The 25,768-nt window shown below is 53.0% G+C and overlaps 1 protein-coding gene across 2 annotated transcripts in view; it reads right to left on the reverse strand.

Annotated features, from left to right (window-relative positions):
* ASTN2 (astrotactin 2) overlaps positions 1 to 25,768 on the reverse strand; it is a 318,226-nt gene that overhangs the window by 74,076 nt on the left and 218,382 nt on the right. For both annotated transcript variants that reach the window (XM_066201587.1, XM_066201588.1), the window contains exons 17-19: positions 18,055 to 18,320; positions 6,965 to 7,098; positions 5,680 to 5,828 (exon numbers count right to left, since the gene is read on the reverse strand). In XM_066201587.1, coding sequence (XP_066057684.1) covers positions 5,680 to 5,828; positions 6,965 to 7,098; positions 18,055 to 18,320 — 549 coding nt within the window. The remainder of the gene's footprint in view (positions 1 to 5,679; positions 5,829 to 6,964; positions 7,099 to 18,054; positions 18,321 to 25,768) is intronic.

Below are 25,768 nucleotides of genomic sequence, written 5' to 3' on the forward strand. Positions count from 1 at the left end.
GCTTGGTGCTATTACACAACACATCCCAGGAAACAGCTTCCAAAAACCTGACCTTCACTTCAAAGGCTTCTTTTTGAATCATCTTTCCTTCTGCTAACAAGTGAAGTGGATTCAGCACTCCAGAAGGGCACTCTGGGTGTTGAAAACATCTTTACCCATGTGTTAGCTGCAGAAGAGGCAGGGGCAATGTTCACGTATTTACCCAGCTCCTGGCTGGACCTCAAGCTCCTACAGCTTCCTAAGGGCAGTGTCAACTCCTCCTGCTGCTCCTTGTGGTGGCCACTTTGTCAGTCAGCATTCTTAAAGATGATTTTAAGGCTTACAATGGCAGTGCAACGTGGTTGCATGGAGACTGCACTGACTCCTCTCTGACAAGAACAGTATTTGCTCTGGTCAGACAGTCTTTTCTCCTCCTCTCCCAGCCTACCCCAGGTCTTCACAGGGCAGGAGCTGCACAGCTTGCACACAAAAGGGTGTCAGGAAGAGCTGGTTGCCATAGCTATATCCATACATCCCCAGCCATCCAGACACGTCACAACTGTGAAGTTATAAATAAGATACTCCCAAGCCTCAATTCAGAGCACAACCTGCGAGTGTACAAAACACTCAGCCTTCTGAGCTGACCTCTTCTGCTTTCTTTTATAGACATGACGCTGTGCACAGGCTCCTCTGCAGAGCAGCTCTGCTCCAGAGCAGTCTGGAATGCCGATGTGGTGATGTGCTCAGGTTTTATAGCACCACACTCTCCACTCCTGCACATCTTCCTGCCCTGTCTGTTGTCCAGACACCCTCCCAGGTTACCTGCTGGTTCTGCTCCACACCACAGGCCTGTGTATCGAGGGTCCCAGCACAGCAGAAGGCTCTGAGCTGCCAGACTCTGCATTCTCCTGCTCTGAGGTCTCCACCAGGCTCACTCAGCAGGCTGTGCTCCTGTTCTCCTTTCTTTGAGGATTACAAGCTGTTCTGGATGAAGGATACTTCTTATGATCATGGTCACTGTCCTGGCAAAAAGACCCAGAGCAGCCAGGATCCCTTGACATCATCAGAGTTAAAGCCTGGGAGTTTCTGCTGAGATCTCACCAGTCCTGCTTGGACATGGCATCCCAAACTGAGTGCTGTATAGAGGCAGGTGAGCTGTTTACCTGTTTGTTGTCTACTTTGTTCAGCCAACACCCCACGACATCCCCAGCTACCCCAGTTCAGCTGGCAGTGCACACCAAGCTGTGAAGTGCCACAGAAAAGGGGAACAACCACAGCGTGGGAGCCAGCACAGAGGAGGACAGAAGATGAAGGGCTGGGAGAAGGGCAGAGCCTCCTAATCCTTCTGTGATTTTCCATCAGCAGCACAGAGCCAGCAGTGCATTGGGACAACACCTCATTCACTCTCGCTGTCACCCTCAACCACAGGGACAGCAAGTGATGCTTTGTTTCCCTGTGTCTCCCCAGTTCTACCCACTTTGATGCTGAAGCACAGGCAGGAAGAAGTGGATTCATGCTCAAGGACACAGCTCTTGCATGTGCTGTGCTCAAGTCCAGTGGTGGCAGAAGACTGGGAGATGCGGAGTGGCTCAATGGTCAGCCTGAGGGTCCTGACAGAGGAGTGACCACAGGACACGGCACAAAGCTGGGGGATCCAGGGCCTGTACCTGTCTCTGCCCTCACAGGTGAGTACTGCCCTTCTCTGAGGCTCTCATGCTGAGATTAATTCAAGGCTCTTGTGACCTCAGGGAAGGAATTTTATTTCTTCGTCTTGTTTTGTCCCCTCCGTTTGCAGATCAAGGGAGAGTCCATTCCTAGTCAGAGTGTGCAAGGTCTGACTTATCACCAGCAAAGTTCTTTGAGATATCCTCAAACCACCCCCTCCCCAGCCTCCTCACCATGCCATGTGCAGGCACATGGCAGCCCCCACAAGCCCCCAAAGATGGGTGTTCAGAGACCCAGCAGCAACAGAGTTGTGGGCAAAAGGGGAAGAAAACTGCACCAGGGAGAGAACACTGAGAAAGGGACTGAGAACTTCACAGCAGCAACACAGCCACCACCCCAGGAGCAACACAGCCCAACCCACAAACCCCAACCCATCACACAGCCAAGCCCAGCCCTTCCTCCCCCAGCCATCCCCCAAAATGTTCTACAAACACATTCAAAGAGCTTTTTTACTCCTAAACCTTGCATTACACAAACTCACAGCAGTCTCCCCAAACGCAGGTGGGTCTGACCTCCCAGGTGGGCCCCAGAGAAGGTCCAGGTGGTGTTAAACCAGGCATAGTCTGCCTGTTCCCTCCTGAGGATTTCACCCTTCAGCTTTCAGACAAGGCCTCCCAGCTTAGCTCCCCAGCTCCAACCCTAAAACCAGGGCAAGGATCCTCCTGTCTTCCAGCACAGGCTGGAAGATGCTGCATTCCCCATGCAGGGCTGGCTCAGGCTAGGAGGGCTCAACTGGTCCAGGGGACCTCCTAAGCCAGAGAAGTGGTGATGGCCCGGATGCCATGTCTGGCAGATGCAGGGACACGGCCTGGCTTAGAGAATGGAGACATGAAAAGCACTTTGCACCACAGCCATGTTATCCCCTCATCCCTCCCCCTCCGTCCCCTTTGGAGCTTCTTAACTTCAGAAACCTTCCTCCAGAGGAGTGTTGGAGTGACAGAAAACATTTTCCAAGCCTAATATCAGTTCCAGATGTTCACAACCATTTCAGTTTGTACCTCACCCTGTAAAACACATTTCTCCCTCTCCCTCTCTCAAGTGCAGCGCCTGCTTGGTCCATGACATAATGCGCTGGCGGGCTCTGCACACACACACACACACACACACACACACACACGCCCTCTGCGAGAGCCCCGTGTTCAAACAAAGAGCATCACTCAACTACAAAGCCCTCGCACACATGGAGTTATGAGTAATTTCCACAAGTTTTAATAAACAGTTTGGGCTGTAATTGCTCTCCCTCTTCTCGGCTGGCTCCCGAGCGCGGAGCCGCTCGCTCCCCGCGCGCTGGTGTTGAAAGCGTGGTTTGTCTCACACACAAGTTCACCTCCTCTCCGCCTCAGATGGGCCAAGGGCTGTGCTTTTCTAAGCACCAGTAAGCAGCCTCTTAAAAAACCTCATACAGCTGAGGGTGACCAGCCCATGCAGGCTCCTGGCTCCCTTCGCCCTGTCCTGCAGCATCCCCAGCTCATGTGGAGCCCAGCAGGGAGCAGAGGGGACCCACGTTAGACCAGGCTCAAAACTCCCTCCTGACTCAGCTCCAAGAGGAAAAGTAACAAATGTTTTCTGGCTCAAGGGAATGGTTGCATCTTCCAGTTGCAGAAGAAGGCGGAGGCCAAGGAGTTTTGCAAGGCTGAGAGACTGGAGGCTTTTGAGGGGCTGGAGGAAGGCAGAAGGCAGGTGAGGCTGGGACTAGGTACAACCTAGTTTGCCACATGAATGAAGAACAGGTTGGCAGAGCCCTAACCCCTGTCAGTGCCAGGAATCCCAATAAGAAATGGCTACAACTTCAATAAAGCAAACAAAACCAAGCAAAATAAAGCAAACTGTCCAAGTATGAATAACCCACTCACTTAAACTCAGGAGTTCCAAGGGATGAGTGGCAGCATCCTCAAGAGCCCTACAACTTTGCCAGATCCTCCCAGCCAAAGCTGGCCTGCTCTGCAAATGCCTCTGATGTACCTCCCAGCAATGGGAACAACCTGCTCCTCCCTGCCAGCAGCTGATGGGGAAGGAAGATCTGCCCATATCCATCAAAAGCCATCCAAACTTCATATCCCACACTCCCGTCCCGAAGATTCCCCCCTCTGAGGCTGAGTTATTGTTTGTGTGGATGCTGCTCAGATGGGAGGAGCTGTGGTGCAGCAGGTTGGGTGGGTGATGGTGGTCAGGGGATATCCAGGGCAGGATTTTTGGCTGTAGAGAGCTGTAGCAGTCAGCACCTCTGCAAACCTACACAAGGTATTTGCAGGAATCAAGTCATCCGGCATTAGAGGCCTGCAGGGTAAGAAAGGAATGAAGGCAGGAATGTTGTTTGGTTATAAACAACACAGAAAAAAAGGGAGAGATTTAGGATTGGCTTTTCTCTTTAATTGTTAATAGGGTCATTCTGTCCCAAACAGGCCCCCAGAGCAGGCAGAGGGAAGGGAAGCTTCCCACAATGAATTCAATTGCCTGTCAAACACATGGCAGTCATAAAAAGAAAATAATAATAATAATAATCTGTATTTCCTACTCTGGCTGCCAGGCAAAGATCCAGCCACTTCAAAGGAGAAACCCCATGTGTCCTTGGTCTGGCCTCACCTGACTGATGTGTGAGCAATCTGGAATCCCCATCCAAAACAAAGCCCCTCCTTTGGTGGCTTGTTTTCCTTCTCCATTACTGCAAGGTGCCCCTCCAAGATAAAGAACAAACCTTCTTCCATGCTGTGAAACCGGAGGCACAACCCAGGGTCCGTGGCCACATCGGGCAGCTTTGGGAGGGGATGCTGGCAACACGTAGGAGAAAGATGTGCAGGACTAGTGTATGAGCCAGGGGACCTCCTGCAGGTCTCCTGTTTGTGGAGACCCCTGCTCCTTCTTGCAGGAGTCTCCACAAATAGCCGGACCCCCCCCCAGGGTGGGAATCTGGCTCTCTTCAGCAGAGACAGGACAACTCTTGTAGCACATGATTTTTGGAAATGGTGGCTTATACTGCAGAAGCAAAATAGATGGGCTTGAGGTGAGCAGAGAGGGTGGAAACTTCCCTGTGGCTGTGAAGTCTAAATTATCTTCCTGAGCCTGTCTTCCCAACAGGGAAACACAGCAAAACATCTTGCCATGGTGCCCTGGGAGCCTTTGCAAGTCTGCATGTGGACTGTGAGGTTCTGCACTCTAACACCAGCCCTGTCCCAGATAAATCTCTCCTTTGGTCAGCTGCCCCTGACAACTCTTGTGAGCTTCTTTAAAAAACTACATCCCAAATCCTCAAGCAAAAATCAGTAGGTTCTGCCTGGCTTTCCCTGCTGCACTGCTATCACTCAGGGTCTCAAGTCCTATTTTCTGAAATCATCATTGACTCACCCAAATCAAGTTCCCCCCTTCACAGCCCTCTGCCTTGTCCAGCAGCTCCTGGAGCATGGATTGAGTTGCTGACAAAGCTTTTTTAAACTGTAAAGCACTCAGTACAAGTCTGAGAACTAAACTCCAACCCATGGAAGTTTCAGGTTCTCTGGGAGAAATTTTGTGCTCTTTAAATGATCTCCCTAAATACTGCAGGTTTTGAGATCCTTTGATAGGTGGCCAAGACAACTGAAAATGTCCTTTCAAAGGTGGGTCACTGGTCGGTCCCTGGAACAGACCAGTAAAGCCCTTGAGCTGTTGGGGGATGACCATCTCCCTACAACCACCATCCTGTGGCATTTTAGACTGACCAGATCAACACCCACTTCAGAAACTCACAGCTCTCCTGCCCAAAAAAGGGCAAATAATTTCCTTCTGCCTCACTGTTTTTGTAATTTCCCTTCCCCTCAAACAGCCATGTCTGCAGAAGATTCCAGAAACCTCTCCTAAACGGAGTGGGTTTGATACCTCATGTAACACCTTGGCTCTATGCACCATTCTCCACCTAAGAAGCTGCTCCCAGACAGGCAGGGCTCAGGAAGCATCACCAGGAGCCCTCTGCACCACGAGGAGGTTGCCCTCCCTCACACCCACCTGTGTAAAGGTCTGTGTCCGTGTACTCATCCACCTTCTTGTGCTGCAGGACGTAGTCTGACACCTTTGTCCCGATGGCAGGCTGCACATCCAGCCACTCCAGAGACACCACGGTGCTCGAGGGCTCCACGTTGGGGGACAGCCGCAGCCTGTGCAGGAGACAGTAAGAAAACAAGTCAGACATGAGCCCCCTTTCTGGGGAGGAATCCACATCTCTGAGCAGCACCACCCCTAGAAAGGCCCACATTCACACTCATGGGTGTGCCCACAAAGCCCCAAGGACAGAGGTCCCGGGGGCAGAGCAGGCTCAAAGAACTTCCAGCTGAAGTTCCGTTGAGTCCAGCCTATAACAATGTACGCCCTCGGGAGCCTCCCCATGCTCCTGGAGAAGGCAAGCTCATGCAAGCCCAAGTATCTCATCCAAAGGGGCCTTTGTTGTCTGGGAGTGTTGCTGAACTTCAGCAAGGTAAGAAAGGACCGAGACCCCAAGAGCAAAACAGGAGAGGATCCAGGTTCTTGAAACCCAGCAGGGCTGAGTCCACAGGAGGGGAAGGTCAGGTCTGCATCGGCAGCGAGCAAAGGTGAGGGAGGGGGAGAGGAAGAGAATCAATGTGAATTCACCCAGCTGCAAACCTCTGAGGGGCGTGGGTGAGAGCCAGAGCAAGGGCAGCTGCGCAGGAGCTCCTGCCCAGAGCAGGAACAGCGTGGGCTGGGATGAAGGCAGAGGAGCTCTGTGCTCCTGGCTGTGCTAATGCAGAGGCGTCCACTCCCTCTGCTCCGGGGTAGATGACAACACCAAGTACAGGGCTATGGAGAGTCTGGCTCCAAACACACAGCATGTTTGCTGGACTCGAGATGGGAAATGAATCCCCTCTGAGGATATTGGCTCACTAAGAAGGTGTTCTGCTCCTTGTGGCTCACTGGAGCCAGTCTTCCTGCTTTCTCAGCTAATTCTCCATCAGTTTGCTCCTGATTTGCTCTTGCTCTGACAAGCCACAACGAATTGCACTGTAATTCCATTTCTTTCAGCATTTGAAATCCCATTGTACAAGCCCTGCTAATCAGGTGATGAAAATCTATAAGGAAACCTTCCAGGGCCACAGCCAGAGCCAGCATATCCTAAAGGCATCAGTCACACAATGAGGAGGGTTGGACTGCAGCCCCCAGGCCCAAGGGTGCAGAAGGAGGTGCCCACGGGCTGAGCCCCTGGGAAATGGGGTGGTTCTGGGGGCTGTGACCCACAGGAAAGGGGCTGGTGACCCTGGGGGCTCACAGGGATACGTACACAGGCGGAGGGAGAGGGCTGCAGTTCGGGAGTCCGTTCTCATCGAAGGCGTTGAGATCGCACCTGCACCAGTCTTCGATAACATCACCTTTCCCAGAGCACCAGTATGAGCTCATCAGGGCTCCCTTGAAGGCCTGATGTGAGAACAAAAAGCATGAACATGTGTGCTATAGACTCAGTGAAATCTGGCCAGCGGCTGGGTTTTGGGGCTGAGCACCAGGGGAAGTGTGCAGAGCCCTGGGATCAGGAAGCACGGGATGGGCTGGGGGAGTGTGTCCTCCCCAGCTTTGCCATGGTCCTGGGCATGGTGCTTCACCTCCCTGGGTTTAACTCCCATGGATTGGGATGCTGGTTCATCCCCGAATGCTTTAGGAGTGGGGATGGGGATCTCCTGTGGGGGAGGACTGAGCTGCCTGAAGAAGCACGAACATAAGTTCCTCTGTGAGAGTGAACAGAATACACACAGTACCTGCACACTGCTGCTGTGCACAATGAAATTCTTCCACTCTTCCCCGTGCCCTTCTGCCCAGCTGTTCCTGTCCCCCTGAGAACAAAGTAATGCCTACATTCCCCACAACACAGACCCCTTCCACCCTTCTCACAGGTTTGTTATTCACACAAGGAGCCCTCCTGCAAGCAAACTGCTGCTTTATTCACTTGTCTAAGGAGCACTCGCAAGCAAAACAGCAGTATCTGGAAGGAAAAAATAAAACCTGGAAAATACTTGCAGGATGTTGCCAGGAGCCACCCTGACTGCTCCTGATAATACAAATGAATCCCTGGAATAATAACTGTGGTCAAAATTGGCAAAGTCCTACAGGTCTAACCCTTCAGGGTCCCTGCTGTGCTCATCCCACAGCTCAGGGTGCTCACCCCGCAGGATAGGTCATCCCTCACTCCATACCCTGCTGTAGTTTGGACCACATGGGTTTATGGTGGTTTCTCCCACTACCCTTCACCCGTAATTAAATTTCCAGCTCCAAAAACATCTCTCCTTCACACACACAGAGCCAACATCCAACCCAACCCTGCAAAGCCACAATGCCCATCTGGAATAATCAGAACACCAGCCACTAGAACAAAGCTCTGTAACGCTTTTGACCTTTCAATTGGCACATTTGGGAGCTGAAACACTTCCACAGATCCTCATCCACATGGAGCAGCCTTACTTCTGGCAACACTGTTCCTCCCATGAAAAGTTGCCTGCGGAAGCCTGGCCCTGGTGATACGGCCTGTGCTGCAAGGGTACGCCTAGAAATAAAACTGTGCCCTTTGAGGAGGACAGGGACAGCTCAGGCTGCAGCACTGAGCAGAAAACTCTAGGAAAAGCGCCATCCCAGGGAGGTTTGTGAAAGGAGGAGGTATAAATAGAGCCTGACGTCAGGGCTCCCATTGTCCGGGGTTTTGTCGCTCTCCCCAAACACCCCCAGCACCTTTAACAAGGCGCCTCAAGGCTCTTGCGTCTGCAAAATTTTCTGCTTCCAGGCATTTAGAAAATGGGACTGTTCCAGATGGAAAAAAAGGAAAAAGAAAAAAAGCCCCAAAAACCCAAGGAGGGAACACGTGAAAGAAAGAAAACGTGACATTATTTTACTCTGTTCTTTAGAAAGTAATTGAAGTGCTGGGCTGGAAAGGGCATCCAAAGTAATCGGAGAGAGGGATGAAGAGAGGGGTTTATCTGACACCCAGATAAATGGATGCAGACACACGTCTGCAGAGAGACAGCGGGAGCAGCGGGTCCGTGCAGGAAAGGAACAGCAAAGGATATGTGCAGATGGATGGGGAAGCATGTGCTCTCCCTAGGAAGCAAGATAAATCCCCTCTGCTGAGGGTACCTGTGTGCACAGACAGGCGCTGCAGGCGAAGATGGTGATCTCGGGAAGAGCTGCACTGTCACACTGATGTCACTGCTCCACTATCCCCCAGCCCCAACCCCTGTCACTCTGCCCAGCCTTGTCCCCTAACCCAGCTCCTCCCTGCACATCCCTGACTTAGGGAAGAAACCCCACCCACCCCATCCATGCCCTTTAGTAAATTCAGTAGTCAGTTCCTTGTTTTTCTTTTTCCTGCTGTTAAGCACTAGCAGGATGAGCAATCCCCTGTGCTCCGCCTGCCCAGCCTCGAGTAGGTTTTAATTAGATCCTTCAGGTACCCAGCTGTCATCTGCCTTGTGTCACCCTTCACACAAACGAGGTTAGGGGATGGATGCTGGGCTCATTACGGTGAGCACACCTCCACCCCCTAACCGGGTTACCGAGAGCACGGCCGCTCGTGCCAGCTCCTGCCTCAATCCTGACTCATGCCAAGGCCAGGCTGGGACAGCCAGGCAGCCAGGGCTTGTCCCTGGCTTGTCCCTCTGTGCTGGGCACTGGTGAGGCTACACCTCGGGTGCTGTGTTCAGTTCTGGGCCACTCATGACAAGAAAGACATTGAGGGGCTGGAGCATATCCAGGGCAGGGAGCGGAGCTGGGAAGGGGCTGGAGCCCCAAGAGAGGTTGAGGGAGCTGGGAAAAGGGCTCAGCCTGGAGAAGAGGAGGCTCGGGGGGACCTTGTGGCTCTGCACAACTCCCTGCCAGGAGGGGACAGCCGGGGGGGTCGGGCTCTGCTCCCAGGGAACAGGGACAGGAGGAGAGGGAACGGCCTCAGGCTGGGCCAGGGGAGGCTCAGGGTGGACACCAGCAGGAAGTTCACCTCTGAAAGTGTGGTCAGGCATTGGAAGGGGCTGCTCAGGTAGGTGCTGGAGTGCCCATCCCTGGAGGTGTTCAAGAAACAACTGAATGAGGCATTAGTGCTGTGCTGTGACAAGGGGGTGATTGTTAAAGACTGGACACAGTATTGGAGGTCTTTTGCAACCTAAATGATTCTGTGATTCTATGACTTCTCTTGCTTTCCAGTGGAATTTCAAGCCATGACTTCTGGGATTTTCCAGTGGTGCTGGGGAGTGCGTGCTGAGGGATGGGGAAGCATCAAGAGCAAATTGAGGGGAGCAGAAACGGGCAAGATCACACAGAAGGGAATGGCAGCTGCCATCCAAACACAAGGAGCCCAGTGGCACAAGGAGGACAAAGAGCAATGGGCAAGGATGCCAAGATCCATCCCATGGGAAGACACAACCTCTGGGAGAGCTTCAGGTGGGAATGAATGCACAGGGACTTTCCTGATATCTGGTGGCTGAGAACCACCTTCCCCTCCTGCCTTGAGCTGGGCTCTCCACATCCCCTGTCCTTCCCTGCCATGCTCAGAAACATGCAGCCAGTGCTCTGCTCCCTACCAGGAGACAGCACCTACACAAGTCCATCTCAAACATGACCACTTCCATTTTGGATGCCTCATCACGGTGGTCATGTTTTCTCAGGCCCAAGAGGGTTTGGAATCCTGAAGGGCTTCCCAGGAGCAACTGATCTGCTGGGAATGGCAGTGGCCCCCTGTGCACCATCCTGTGCTTGCCAACCACTCCCCGGGACCCCAACACCCCTCTGTGCCCTAAGGCAATTTTATCTCTCATTTAAAAGTATCCAAATTGTATTGTTTCCCTGTGAGTCAGCCCATTTCGTTTATGTCCTTCGGTGCCAGAGGGGAAATTTATGAGATGAGAAACTGGCTCGAAACGTTTATTTTCTAGATGACGAGTCATGCCATTAGATATATAGCTTTATGAATCATAGGAACAGCATCTAATTTGCTCTTAAAGGTATAATAGGTCTGATTCCCCACACCCATGCACACACATATATTGGATTGATAGCTCCCCCCTAGGATGGCTAGTTCATTTGTTTTGACACAAGCAAGACTTACAGGACCATAAAGTCCCATCTTACCATAAGCTAAGCCTATTCATAAAAAAAATATTAGGGAAACAAACGATCAGCTAAGCACATTTATCCTACACTCGATTGCATATGGATCTTTCTCCTGTTGTTATTTGTGCTCAGGGGGAGGCCATTTGGCCCCATTTTATGGCTGAGACACTCTGTAACAGAATAGAGAAGAACACTTCCTTTGTCCTCTGTTAGACCTGGCTGATGGAGGGAGAAGCATTAAGTTATTTCTGACTGTGGGTTTTCTCTTGACATCCCAGGAGAGGAAAGCGATAGGACATGAAGGAACCTTTCAGATCAGCATTTGCAGGACTCAGCACACACCACAGGGCTGGTGTTTGCAGACGGGATACTGGAAAGGACATGTGTTAGGTGTTCATCTGTAAATATCTGGTCTTCTCCATGGCTGACAGTGATATGAAAATCTGGTTTGCTGAGTCTAGAATACACACCTCTGTTTCTGGAAAAATTAAAAAGGAAATACAGGGCAATAAAAAAAACAACCACAGGTGAACACGTAGGCTGGACAAAGATGTACTGCAGATAAAGGAGATGATCTGGAAGATGGAACTTAGGTTCATTCTCGATTTTGCACTGATTTCCCAGTCTCTGTTTGCTTTTTTGTTCTTCTCAATGCAGAAGGAGAGGAGGAAGGGTGAAGCAGTCTGAGCCATGCCAACAGACAAGCTCAATCCCATATCCAGGGACACGGCAGCAAACGGACACATCCTGTTCCCTTCCTGTCTGCAGCATGGAGATGGGACCTGCACACCACCACCACCTTCCCTCAGGCACAGGCAGGGGCCACTGGAGGAGGATGAAGGCTCAAGAAGGGCTTTCACAGCCTGAGCAGGATGCTACCATGATGGCAGGGTGGCTGGAGGAAAAGCCTTCCATGCCCTTCCAGCAATGCTCAGTGCTCTTCACAGGAGATAAATGCCACTCCTTAGTCTAGACACCTCTGGAATGGGGGGAAGAAAAAACAAAAAAGGGGAGGAAAGCTAAGGATTTCAGGCCAGAGTCTCTGTCCAGGATCATGCAGTCCGTGTCTGAAAGGCTGCTCCAGGTTCACAGCAAAGGAGGATGAAGTCTTGCTGTTGGCAGGTGATATCATCCTGTGCTGTTCACACCCTCCCTGCCTCCGGCTGCCTCTCCCCCGGGAGCAGCATCACCAGCACTTCATCCTGGAAAGGGACATCAGTGGGTCTGCTGGAAAGGTCAGGGTGCTGGAAGGCACCCGAGGTGGGCAGCATCCTGGTTTCTGTTATTTATGGGATCCAAAAGAGCAGCAGGACACTGTAAAACCTGGCAGCAGGGAAATCAAAGCCCTGTGAGCTGCAGCAGCCCGGTCCTCGGCACAAAGCTCCCCATTACAGCCCGACCCAGGCACGACAATGCAGCCATTCTTCCCCTGGAAACGCGAGCTGGATGAGGGCTGGAGCTGCAGCACGATGCTCCAGGGCCAGGGGAGGAGGGCAAGGGACAGTTAGCAGGTATGAAAACAAAGCAACAGCAAATAAAAAGCGGCACACCCCAGACCAAACCAAAAAACTCACCTCAACCACAAAAACGCTGTCCCCATTGGCCCAGGTGCCCTGTCAGCTTTGGCAGTGGAAAAAGAAATCCCTGGCTCTGTGTCCCCAAGGCCTGAGGGGCTGCTTTGGGGAAGCTGTGTGTCTGCAAGGAGGGCTGCTGTCCTGGTGCTGGATTGGGGTCAAACTCAGCCCATGGCCTCGGGGACACCTTTCACCTTGTAAAAACACCTTGCCAGCCTGGGGACACTGGACAGAGGTGGCCATGCTCTGCTCTGCACGAGATGCCTCCTTGGCAAAGGAGTGGGGAGAAAAGACGGGGAATTTTGCTCCAGCCTCAGTGGTCATCTGAGCTGGTGACCTCCAGCACATGAAGAAGCTGTCTGCAAGAGCCCTGCCAGGGTCCCAGCCATGCTCTGGGCTCCTGCTGAGGCCAATGGGACCAGCAGCATGGGGATGTGCCCCCCAGCAAGCCCCCACACCATGGGCTGGGCCATGTGTGCCGTGAGGAGGCCATGGCTGCAGCAAATGCTGAGATTACTCAATTTTCGAATTAAAGCAAGGTCCTAGGGGTCTCCTAAAAATCCAGGCTCCACATCCATTTGTCTCCTTAAATACACACAGCAGGAGTTTGAGTCCATTTCCCAGTAGGAGCGAGATTGATCTCTCCTGCCTCCCTTCTCCACACCCCCCTCACCACACCACCCTCTAAGCATTTCTGCAGCTGGCTGAGCTGCTCTGCAGAAGCTCGTTTCAGGGTTTTTTAGGGGGAAAAATGAACAGACCACGAACAGGAGGGACCACACCACCCAACATACCTTGCCTTTTCTCCCCTCCACCTGGGCATGGCTGCCCCGTGGCTCTGGACATTCACACCTGCATCCCTGCCAAGGAAGCTGCTTGGAGTGGATGGGGGAAGCAGGGTATTCCCTGCCTTCCTGCAAGGGACAAGGACACTTGCAGATCATGCAAACCTGTGCTCTCACTCTCAGTCTGTGCCTGTGGGTGCACTCCAGGGCTGTGCTGGGCAGCAAGAAAGATCATGCCCACTACATGGGACAGAAGTGTGTTTAGGGTGGAGGAGGAAAGTCACCATAATCTGGGGGGACTCCAGTTAGGGTGAGGAGCAGCTCTTCTCTTTGACTCCAGGATGTTCCTAAAGGAAAAGCACCTGGGGTCAGCACACCTCTCTCCTTTCCCACCACATGAACTCAACAGCATCCAGCCCTTGATGTGTTGAGAGCATTTTGCCAGCAGAAAGCCCCACCACGGACAGAAGCTCTTTGCTGTTGGGCCTGGCCAGCCACTGACACTGGTGGAGGTTTCCTCCACAGCCCTGTAGTGGTGAATCTCCTCCATCTTCTTGTAGAGGGACCACTGTGGGGTCTGCACCACTGCAGAGCACAAAGGAAGCAGCAGAGAGATGTTGGCATCCATCAAAACTGATGCAGGATCCAAAGAGCTGCAGAGAAGTCCCTGGAAGATGACAGCCAAGGTCACAGCTCTCTGTCTCTTTACACCTTTTGAACTCCCAGTGTGAGCACTCAGACTGAGGGGCACTGGAGCTGCAGCAGCAATGGTCCTATAAAATACTTGGAGTAGCCAGATGTCACCAGGTGACTGGGACTGGTGCAAAGGGGACTCCAGCACTGCCTCTGCTCCAGCAAATAGCCCTTCCTGACAAACCTGCCAACCACAGCCACACCAGTTGTGACAGCTGTGGAAAAGACATCCAACAAAGCCCTTCAAAAACTGCTTGAACCTCCAAAAACACCTCCTTCACCCTGGCAAGCTCCACCATTGCCACAGTCCCCAGCCAGGTGCAAATTTCTTTGACCAGCACTGTTAAACCACAGGGGGGAAACAAAGAAACTCCGAGCAGGAACTCAATCCATAGCTCTCATTGCATACAAGAAGGAAAAGAGGGGCCTGATATTTTTCCCGATACTGAGACTGTTTCTCCCCTCTGCTGGGAGCAGGAGCCGTGCTGGAGCTGGGCTGGGAGGACAGATCACACAGAGCTGAGTTTCCTTGAGGACATTTCCTCTGGACAAATGCTCCCTGGATAGCAAAAGGCAAAACCCCTGGAGCCCCTTACATTTCAGGCCCTTGCTTCAAAGCAAGAAGTAAACAGCATTTCCCACTGACATGGAAATAAAGAGTTTTCTAACTCATTTCACGTGGGCAAAGTAATATATTTTCACCTCATCTCCTGCTTGGAAATGGTCAGTTTTAGCTGAAATCAAACATGCACACAAAGAAATACCACAAATCAGCCCAGAGCAGACACCCAGCATGGAAACTGAAACCCCAGCATTTAAGAGTCTGGCAAGGTCATCAGCAACTGAGAACACGGCCTTGGACCGGGCTGTAGCTGTAAATTTTAAAAAGTGCATAACTCACTGCACTAAGGCAGATGAAAAGACAAACCTATTACAAAAATACACATGCTGAAGAGGGCAAAATGTCTTTACCTGTGTTTTGCTCCATCTTTGCTGCTCAGCTTATACAGGAAAACTTTCAGCCAAGTTTATAGAAGTCAATATCCACCTTGTTAATGACCTTGTTATCTGTTTGTACATCATTGTCTTTGTGGACACATGCAAAGAGAGCTGTGTTTACAATTATTGTTTTTTTAACACTACAGGAGAATTGGGATGTGCCTGCAGCTCCTCTAAGGTCAGCACTTGCTGTATTGATTGAGAATCATCTACATGAAGGGAGAAAAGCAGGCAATGGAGCACTCAGGATTGGAGATGCTGGACTCGGTTCAGCCCAGGCGAGTGAAAATCCTATTTATGGCACAGGAGAACACCACTCTGCAGTGCCTGAGACACCCCTGGCCTCCTGTTCGGTGCTGAAAATGGCTATTTCATCCTCCAGATGATCCATGAGATGCTCCTGGTGGCACACGCCCTGTGGGAGCCTCTCAGTGCACAGAGCATGGTCACACCACAACTTGGTGGTGTTCTGGCTCTTTGCTGGGTCTTGATGACAGGCTGATGACCCTGTGGTGGTGGCAGCTCCTTCCCACCCCTAAATCCCTCTCCCTTTCATGGTAACCCTCCCTGCTCACAGGGGAAGGTGAGGGAAAGACAATGCCCCTGCCCTCCATGAGCATCCATCGTGCTCGAGCCCATGATGCCACAAGAGGATGGGGACACCTTTCCACAAAGGCAGCACTAACCCCACACCAAACCATCCTCTCCAGGAGAGGGACATGGCCCCCAGGAGCTCCATTTCCTCCAGAGAGGCAGCTACAGCTCTGCCCAGCCCAGGCTGCCTGGAAAAACCTCCAGTGTGGAGAACCAAGGTGGGTGCCGAGGTGGCAGCAAGTTCCTCAGCAGTGGTGGATTTCAGCCTTCAGGAACCAGGATTTGTTCCTGCTTGTGGTGCCAAGGACAGCAAGAGGACAGGGAGAGGGAAAGAATAAAAAATCCTGCAGGAGAGAGGCTGGTGGAGAGAAGGGGGAGAAACAAGCTGGGGTGAAGGGATGGAGGAAGCATGACAGCCCATCAGAAGTGAGCAAGAAGGGGGAAAGTGATGGAGCTGATGCAACACAAGGAATTCATGCTGAGAGAATGGGAATGACTAGGAAAGAGAAGTAGGGGCAAGGAAGGCAGAAAACAATCCCTGTGTCCTGCTGGAGCAAGGATGGGGATAGTCTTGGATGGGTTGTAGGGAGGAAGGGGATAAGAGGGCTTGCTGTCAAGAGAAGCCTACAGCTGAAACAACTAGACCCAGCTAAGGAGGGGGTGCTAAGACAAGACAGCATGATCCCACCTGCTGCCCACCCCAGGACCTTGCACTGTAGATGGCACAAAGTGACCTGTCCTGGTGTGTGCTGCTCACTGCCAGCTCCCTTAGTGCCTGCTCTGGCAGCATCCCCCACCCTGCAGCTGCCCAGATCCCTTGCCCTGTCACCTCTTATGCCAGTCCTTATCCCAAGGACAACTCCCTGGGGTGAGGGGGAGCAGACTCACACAGGGACAGGCTCCCAGGGGATGCCCCTCCACCCCTGGGCGAGCAGGTGGAAGAGGAAGAGGAGAATAGATGCAGGGAACACAGCCCCAGGGGATATTGCTGGGGTGTCTCTGGTTTGGATGCTTTGCTGGGGTTTTGTTTGTTTGCTGGTTTTCCCAGCGTCTCAGCAGAAAGCACAATGCGGGCTGAGCTCCAACTGCAGCTGATGGGGCCAGCTCTCGCTGAGCCAGGGGAGCAGGGGAGGGAGGAGAGGAGGGAGGAAGGGAGGCTGCTGCTCGGACAGACTACAGCTCCCCAGGACAAGGAGGAGCCCCAAGCGAGCCCAGCAGTGTCAGCAGGACTGGGGGGAGAGGTGAGGAGGAGGAGGAGAAGAAGGAGGAAGAAGGGGGGAGTTTGCAGCCAGGCCCAGAGAGACAGGGTGGCATTGTCACCTGGGCACAGGGTGATGCAGGGGACCTGGTGGTGAACAGGAGATCCTTCAGATCCTGCTGGGCTCTTCATGGTTACCCCTCCTTGCTGGCTAACCCACCTCTTGTATCCCTAAAAGAATGTCTTGCAGATTGCTGCTGGGAAGCACATCTTTCCTGCCTGAAGGAAACCAGCTTTCCCACTGCTCTCCCTGTACCTGTAAAGCCTCATCCCAGCACTGCCCTGGACATGCTGATTACAGCAGGTCAACTTCCACACAAGAACTGCCCAGCGGGAAGAGCAGGCATGGGTGGGGAAAGAATGCAGGAAGAAAACATAGTGGGAGAAAGGGAGTTTCAGGAAAAGACACAGACAAAGAGGTGGGCTGAGGTGTGGAAGTCAGGCATGGCTTCATGCAAGGACCCAGAGGGCTGAGAGATGGGAAAGCAGGAACCAGATCAAGAGGGAGGCAAGGACTGACAGTTCCCAGAGACAGTACCCAGAAATTTGGGTGCCAGGAGAAGCTTGAGTGCTCTCCTCCCCATGGATGTGGGAAGAGGATGAAGCATCATTCCTGGTGGTCACACCTCCACGTGCCAGGATTGCTTCCTGACCTGCAGCCCTCTGCGTCCCACCCACAGCTGCTGCACGCTGGCTCACTCCAGACATCCTAATCAAGTACAGGCTCAGTGCTAATAAGTGACTTTAAGCAGGTCTGTCATTTCTGGACTGAGATTGGGGTCAGAGGGCTGCGGAGGGGGATGGGAGTGGCAGTGAACCGAGAAAGTGGGAACTCAATCTCCATAGGATTAGCACTGAAGCTCTTGCAGGAGCCCAGCCCCAGGGACTGGTGACCTCCAGCCTGGTTGGTCCCTCCTGGAGTAACAGTGACCTCCTGTGGCTGTGGGATTGTCCCAAGGGGATGGTTCTTCCCTCCCTCTGCACCTTGCAAAGCCATACTGGAGCTTTGGAGGTCTTTGGCCACCCCTCAAACAGGAATGTCCGAGATCTTGGAGCCAGGAGTGAAGGACTGACCTGGTGCTTGGCTCCTGACCACAGGACACGTCCTGCACCCCAGCATGGACACTGGGAATGACTGTGGCCTTGGCTGCTCATGGCATTGCCTTGAACCTGTTGAAGGCAGGGAGATGCAGGTCTGAGGGGGCTGTGGGTGCTGGGCAGCATGACCTGCCATCTCCATCACTGACACCATCCCACAGCATTGCCCTCCAAACACACACGAAAACACCCCCTCTTTCCAGGGAACCTGTAGCCACTGAGGAGGGGATCAGAGAGGGGACTGAGCGGGGTCACAGAGGTGGGGCTGGCCCCTCACAGGGTCACTCACCTCCCTGGTGTCGTTGTCCTGGATCAGAGCATACAGAGGCACCACCCTGTTGATCTCCAGCAGCACCGGGGTGGGGCTGAGCTGCTCCTTGCCGGGGCGCCGGCACAGGTGGCAGGTGGACGGGCAGCGCCCTTTCTCCTCGCAGTGGATCTCCACACCCGAGATGAGGTGGTCATCTGAGAGCATCTGTGCTGTCAGCAGGCCTGACAGGTACGTGATGAAGGGCATGGATTTCAGCTCCTTCTTGTTCCCCAGCTCAGTTGTTTCTGGGTTAGGGAGAGGGAAGAAACCAAACAGCATTAAACAAATCTCTGCACGGGCCTCTTCCTGAAGCCAGAGTGTGCTGCAGCCAGGATAAATGCACCTGCTGAAGGTGGGAGCAGGAAAAAAGAAAGGTCAAGGAGAGAAGGAGGAAAACAGGAGTTTCAGCTCACTGTTTGGAAGTATGAGCTTTTCCAGACAAGCATGTCTAAACTGACAGAATTGATTGTTCTTCTCTTCTATACTCGTGTTCCTCTTTTTTCCTAACTTGCATATCCGCTTTCTATGCTCTAAAATGAGACAAAATCACTTCAGTATACCTTCCCTGCCAAAGAGAAACATCCCCAAAGAGACCAGGCCAAGGACCTGAATGCCCTTTTATCCAGAGCCTAACACCAGCCCACCCTAGTCCTTGTGGTCCTCAGGTCACTCTTGTGGGTGACACGTTACCCAGGGCACTTAAATGGACTCAAAGAGGCTGCAAAAGGACTACATGGAGGGATACAGCCCCTTGGCAGCAGGGAAAAGCAGGTATGAGAACAAACTCACTGCATGGAGAATAGACGGAGGCATTACCAAAACCAAACTGCCAACACTGCTTTTAAGGAAACATTCAGGCCTTTGAAACCCACTGGGAAACCACCTGGTGGTCTTAAGCACAGGCAATCAACCTGGAGATCCTTTATTTTATTCACTGCTCATCCAAACACTTGCTAAGGCCAAGGGAGTATCACACTTGAGCAAAGGAGACACGACTCCAGTGTCTGTCCCGTACACTTCCATTTAAATTCTTTGTCTGGAGCTGGGTTGACCCAAGAAGGCCCAACTTTTATAACCTGGTGATAGACCTACAGAAGAAAAGACTTGCTTCATCTTATGGCTGTTGCCTCTGGCAACAAATTCCCAGTCCCGAGAAGGAGCGGAAGAGGAGCAAGGGTTGTCTCAACACACTCTGCTTGCAGTGACATGCAGCTGATCTGGCAAGGCACAAGCCATTTGGAAATCCAAGTAAACAGTGTTCATTCATGACTCCCGGAGCCCTCGAGGGTAGGGACAGCCCTTCCCTGCTGTCTGCTTGTCAGGGAACACTTCTGTGCACAGGATCAAAGCTGTCACGGGGAGAACGAGCAAATTCCAACCAAGCCATGTTTTAGTGGAATGGAAGGGGAGCAGTTGCTAAGATAAATTAAAACAAAGCTGCAGGGAGATGTTTCAACATCTAAGGAGACACTGGTGTACACAGACATGGGAAACAGGAGCTGGAGCTGCTTCTTGGAGAGATTGTTTTCTAGAAGATCAGCTCCAGGCAACTTCAAGTCTCATAAGGGAAAACCATGAAGCCTTGAAAAACAGGGTGGCAGAGAAAGAAGGAATTTATAGGGGAATACCATGAATACTTGTGAATAAGAGTAACATCTTCTAACATCACTGCTAAAGTACATGCAGAAGAGAAAGGAGACAATTACACTTCTGGACTGCAAAGCTTCTTCACCAGAGCCGAAGCAGCTTTAGAGATCCTTCATGGAGAAGGAAGTTTTGGAGCCATGCTTTAAGGGAGTACATGAACACAGGGCTGAAAAGACAACGAAATCAGTTATCTCATGACTGGCAACAGGATATCAAACCTTCCTTCTTAGTTATTTTCTTTATAGCTAAGAACTATAGGTCACTCTAACCCAACCAGCAGGAGCAAAGCCACTTCAGAAGCAGCAGTGCTCAGGTGGAGCTGCACAGGGGAAGGCCCAGAGCTCTGAAAATGAGGTAAGGTAGAAAACTCTGAGCAGAACAGCTCCCCTCCCCCAGCAGCCATGGGCTCAGTGACAGATTAACCACGAAGCCGGGTGATTCATGGCAGACCTGTGAGCAGAGCAGACTTCATGGCTGAGGTGGAACTGGCTGTCTGGCAGTTAATCCTCTTTAGAACAGATCCCAGCTGCACTGGGGAAAAGGATTCCTTTGCAGGCTGACAAAGATCCACGGTGTTCCCTTGTACGAGGGCTCTGGGTACAACTCCAAGGGAGGGAACTGAAATAGGACGTGGTTTAGCAGAGGGAAACTGGCTTCATTATCAAATTGCCAGCTCTCAGCCAGACAAGCACTTAGATGTCATCAGCACTGGACAGCAATTCCTGGGAGCTTTTGTGGGATGGGTTTGGGGTGCTTATGTACAGCCCTAACAAAATAATCCCCCCGTTGCTGCTATTGGAACCTATCTGGGAGCACCAGCAGCACACCCTGCCTCTGAGCCAGCTCCTCCAGAGCCAGAGAGACAGTGAGGAGGAGATGTTCCTCATCTGCTTGCTCAGGTGCCTCACCCCTACAAAGCTGGAGGTTTCCTTGCTGGACACAGTACTTCCCTCTCATCCCACCCACATCCCCCACCCACCACTCAGGACATCTCACAGTGGAGGTTTTCAGGTCCGAAGGGTATTTTCCCTCCAAAACATATCCCTGCATTCCTGCACCTGCCATTGCAACTATAGCCTGAGAAGATGGGATTTGGGTCCCGCAATTTCCCCCTGCCCTATATCTGACATGAGTATTGGTTATCCCTTCAGCTCCCTGCCTGCAAGGAGAGGGCTCCGCAGTGAATTGGAGAGGCCCCACAAGTTCTTGTAGGCTCAGCCTGACTTTTATTATCTATATAGAACAGGATAACCTCCCAGGACACTCCTGCAAAGCCTCTGCTTCACTCCTGGGGAAGGGCTTTGCAGGTGACTGCTGCCAGGAAGCTCCCATGGTCCTTTCTGGGAAGAGGAGGAGAATCAGCTGCAGCAGCAAGGATACAGGGATCCCTTATCAGCCCCTGAATCTGAACATGCTGTCACTAACATTGCTGGCAGCTCAGCTGAACCCTGGCAACATCTGTGTGGGAGCAGAGAGCCTTGGATGCATCACGGCAACTTGTGGGAGTTATTAGTTTGTTTTTCTGAAATATGGATTTAAACAAAAAAAAATTTTTAAAAAACCAAACAACACCACCACAAAACAAATAAAAGAACAGCCTCGTGCCAGGCATCAGGCCTTGTGTAAGAAAGGGAGAATGAGCAGCACAGGGCGTGCAGAGGTACTGTTTGTGTGCTGGGGTGCCTGGCTCCGATTCTGAGCTCCGCCAGGATTTTACAATCCCACAACACGAGGTGTGTGCCTGCACAAAGGGGTCCCTGCTCGGGATGCAGCAGTTGCTGATGTGGGAAAATGCTTCCAGCATTACCAGCAGCACCTCCTGGTGCCTGGACATGAGGGAGCAGGGTAACACCACTACTACAACAAAAACAACAGCGTAATGCCTAGTTTGTGCTGTTGGAGTGCTGTCCTGCCTTGAGAGCTCCCAGGGGAAAATGGGTTTCCTAGTGGCCCAGCATTTCACACAACACCTCTTCCAAAAGATCCCCAAGTCATCCCAAAACTGGGAATCATTCCACTTGCCACAAGAATGCAGCCGTATCAGGGGTAGGATGTGATATCTCCTGGAGAGCAGAACTGCTTGGAACAAGGACAGGAGAAGGCTCTCCAGCTGGAGTTGTAGAGGGAACAGCGGGAACAGACCCAAGTAGGGATTCCTACAGGCTCAGTAGGTTAACCCCACCAACACCAACAGGCAGCTCAGCTGGGCTTGATTTAGGACCTGGGCTTTGCATTTTATGCAAGCAAGATGGAATTCTGGTCCACCTTCCCCATACACCACCCTTCACTGGACAGATCTCGTGCCACCAAAGGAGGACAAGGGGGACTTGTGGCCAGGACACATCCACTGACACAGGCTGCCTGTTTATCACCTGGTGGAATAATACCCTTTTTGCTGGAAAATCCATCCAGAGAGAGTTAGAAAGGAAATCAATAGATGTGTTTGCCTGGGAATTTCTCCGGCACTGAGATATTGTCAGAGCAGTGGCCACTAGGTCTATGAAGAGCTTGGACAGATTTAATGCTGCCGACTGTTAGCAATGGGCAAACACTGCTGGGGCTGCCAGGAAGGCGTGGGCACAGTGTCCAGGGGAGTCAGTCTGGCACATCCATGTGTGCAGGAAGGATAGGACAGGACAAGAGGGAATGGCCGGCAGAGAGCAGGGTTAGATGCGATATTAGGAAGAAATTCTTCCCTGTGAGGGTGGGCCCTGGAACAGGGTGCCCAGAGAAGCTGTGACTGCCCCTGGATCCCTGGAAGTGACCAAGGCCAGGCTGGACAGTGCTTGGAGCAGCCTGGGACAGTGGGAGGTGTCCCTGCCCATGGCAGGAGGTGGGATGAGATGGGCTTTAAGGTCCCTTCCAACCCAAACCATTCTGTGATTCCAGCCCTAGCTGAGGGGGAAACACCATCCCAACTAAACCACCAACACCCCAGACCCAGAGTTCAGCATGGGTTGGGCAATCGATTACTCCCGAGGAACTGCTTCGCGACTTTCGGGACACGCGGCACGAATGCCACGTGGGAATGCCGTTCCCTGGGCGAAGGCGTGTGCTCAGCGTGGCCGGGGGGCTGCAGGAGGCGAGCGCGGGGCTCAGGACGGGCACTGCGGGGGTGGCGCGGAGCCGCCCGCCGGACCCTCCCCGCGGCAGGGCCCGGCCCGGCGGGGCAGCGCTGGCCGTGCCGGTCCGTGGGGCCCTGCTGCCCTCTCGTGGCACCGCGGCAGGACGGCGCTGGGATCCCGGCACGCGGCACAGCATCCCGGGACCAGGTACACCATCCCAGGACGGGGCACAGCATCCCGGGACGGGACACATCATCCTGGCATGCGGCACATCGTCCCAGGACACGGCACACCATCCCGGGACGCGGCACTCCATCCTGGGATGCACCACATCATCCCGGGATGCAGCACATCACTCTGGGATGCAGCACATCGCCCCGGGATGCAGCACATCGCCCCGGGATGCAGCACACCATCCCGGGATGCAGCACATCACCTCGGAATGCAGCACACCATCCCGGGATGCAGCACACCATCCCGGGATGCAGCACATCACCCCGGGATGCAGCACATCACCCCGGGATGCAGCACACCATCCCGGGATGCAGCACATCACTCCGGGATGCAGCACACCATCCCGGGATGCAGCACACCATCCCGGGATGCAGCACGCCATCCCGGGATGCAGCACATCACCCCGGGATGCAGCACATCACCCCGGGATGCAGCACACCATCCCGGGATGCAGCATACCATCCCGGGATGCAGCACATCACCTCGGAATGCAGCACACCATCCCGGGATGCGGCACATTCCGCCGCCCTCGCCCCGTGGCCCCTCCCCGCCACCCGCGGGGTCTCATCCTTCCGTCCTCACCCAGCCTCGGGGAGGGGAGCGCGGCACAGCGAATGTGTAACAGCCCCTGGGTGTCGGTGCTTGATAAACGCCCGAGTGTGAGGCTCCGTGATCCCTTTTAATCTCCCGTTTATAGAATGTGAAGGGGCTGGAATTGACTTTAAAGATGATCCCGTTCGAACCCCGTGCCATGGGCAGGGATGTCTGCCATTAGACCAGGTTGCTCCAAGCCCCATCCAACCTGGCTTTGAGCAGGTCCAGGGATGGAGCAGCCACAACCTCCCTGGGCAACCTGTGCCAGGGCCTCATCACCCTCAGAACATTTCTTCTCAATATCTAACCTAAATTTCCCTGTTTCAATTTGTACAAACTCCTTGTCCTGTCACCTCAGTTCCCAACAAAGAATATCTTTATGTCCGCTCTGCCTCTGCCCCTCTTTACACCCCCCTCTCCCTGATGGCACCGTGCCTGCTGCTCCCAGCTGATTAACCAAACTCAATTAAACACAACCCTGACATCCAACACCAAGGTATGAACAGCTGCCCCACCGTGCTTGTGACTGCTGGCACATGTGACCCTCAGCCTGCCACAGCCCCCCTGCCCCGGGGATGATCCCAAAGCTACCAGCACAGAGAATCTGGGGCAGATCAAATCTGCTGCCTGCAGGTTGGACAGGCAGGATCTCACCTCAGCTTCAGATGAGACATTTACACACTTGCAAGCCCGAGGTATTAAGAAAAAACTAAGAGCTCTTAGAGACCTCTGATAGCCCACTGTAAAAGGGGATTTTGAAAGTATCTCCTGTAACATAGCTTTGGCAAAGGAACTGGCTCGGCAGATCTTGCACAGTCCCCAGTGTCCCCCCAGTGCCTGCATTGTATCCCAGGAAGAGCGCCCAGAGCTCTGCCCTGCTCATCCAAGCCCTGGCAGCATCTCAGGGCTTGTTCCCCTGCCCCCAAAACACTTTGGTCCCACAAGGGTGGCTCCATGATCCCCCAAATCTCCCTTCCATAGCAGCTGGCTCCCTCTCTGCTCCAACACACCTGCATGCCCCTTTCCCATGGGATGGCTGAGACCTTCCCAAGCCTGCCAGCTGGATCTCTTGCTACCAGCATGGGGCAGCCCCTTGGGACACGCCACCTTGTCCATGGGTCAGGGTGACCAGGATCCTGGGCTGGACAACCTTCCCATCCTTCTTTGTCATGTAGGGTCCCCATCCTCACACATGATGGGTAGCATCATCAGCTCGTCATTGTCACCTCTAATTAAATCCAGAGAGTCCTTTGTTTTCTCCCCAGGATGCATTGGAAGATGATTTCCTACTTCTACCATTGTTTTCTCCTCACACTGTTCATTTTCAGGTGTGGGTGGCCTCACAAGATCTGCCAGACCACCCTGGTTTCAATGTTTGCAACCATTTTTCTTCCCCAAATATCAGGGACTGAAAAAGCATTTCCCTGGTGAGGCCAGGAACCGGGAGTGAACCCTGTGTCCCCTCCCTGTGCACAGCAACACCCCCAGGGAACCTCTGGGGCTTGAAACAGGGGACTGGAAATCTCACTTGTTTTCTTCTGCAGCCCTGGCCAGGCATCGCATCTGCTCTTGCTGCCTCTGAATGCACCCACTGCCCACACTGCTGACCCCTGCTGCTCCAGGGATCTAGATCCTTTCCAAATGAACTATTCTCTCCTAAACAAAGTGGAAAAACCATCAAGAGCAGAAGGTGGCAAGACTTGCTGCATTATGCAAGTGCTCCCCTCAGCGCAGGTCGGCGGCAGCCGGAGCGGGTGAGCAGTGGAAAAGCGCTGCAGGCGGAGAGGCACATGGAGGGATTTTGGGAAATGGTTAAACAGAGGACTTGCCTCTTCCCCAGGTAGTGAATTCCTTCGAGCCTGAGCCTCCAGACCTCCAGCGGCACGTCAGCCCTGACCACGAGATGCTGCCTGTGGCACCAGTGGTGTGTGAAGGACACAATTCCCTTGGCTTCTCCTTGCTCCCAGAGGAAGCCTCAAGCCCTGCCAGTCCTCAGTTTGCTGTGCAGCCCCACAGGGTTACAGCAGAACTTGTCCCTCTGCCATCTCTAAAGCAGGTTCATGACATCCAAGCAAAAATGAGGCTGGAATGGGAGCAGCACTCCTGATGGTGATACTGGCTTCAGGAAACATGGGGCAGAGCCCAAGCATAAG

Source organism: Chamaea fasciata, unplaced genomic scaffold, assembly GCF_029207755.1.
Source record: "Chamaea fasciata isolate MVZ Bird 193981 ecotype frontalis unplaced genomic scaffold, bChaFas1.0.hap1 SCAF_20, whole genome shotgun sequence".
NCBI classification, from domain to species: Eukaryota; Metazoa; Chordata; class Aves; order Passeriformes; family Sylviidae; genus Chamaea; species Chamaea fasciata.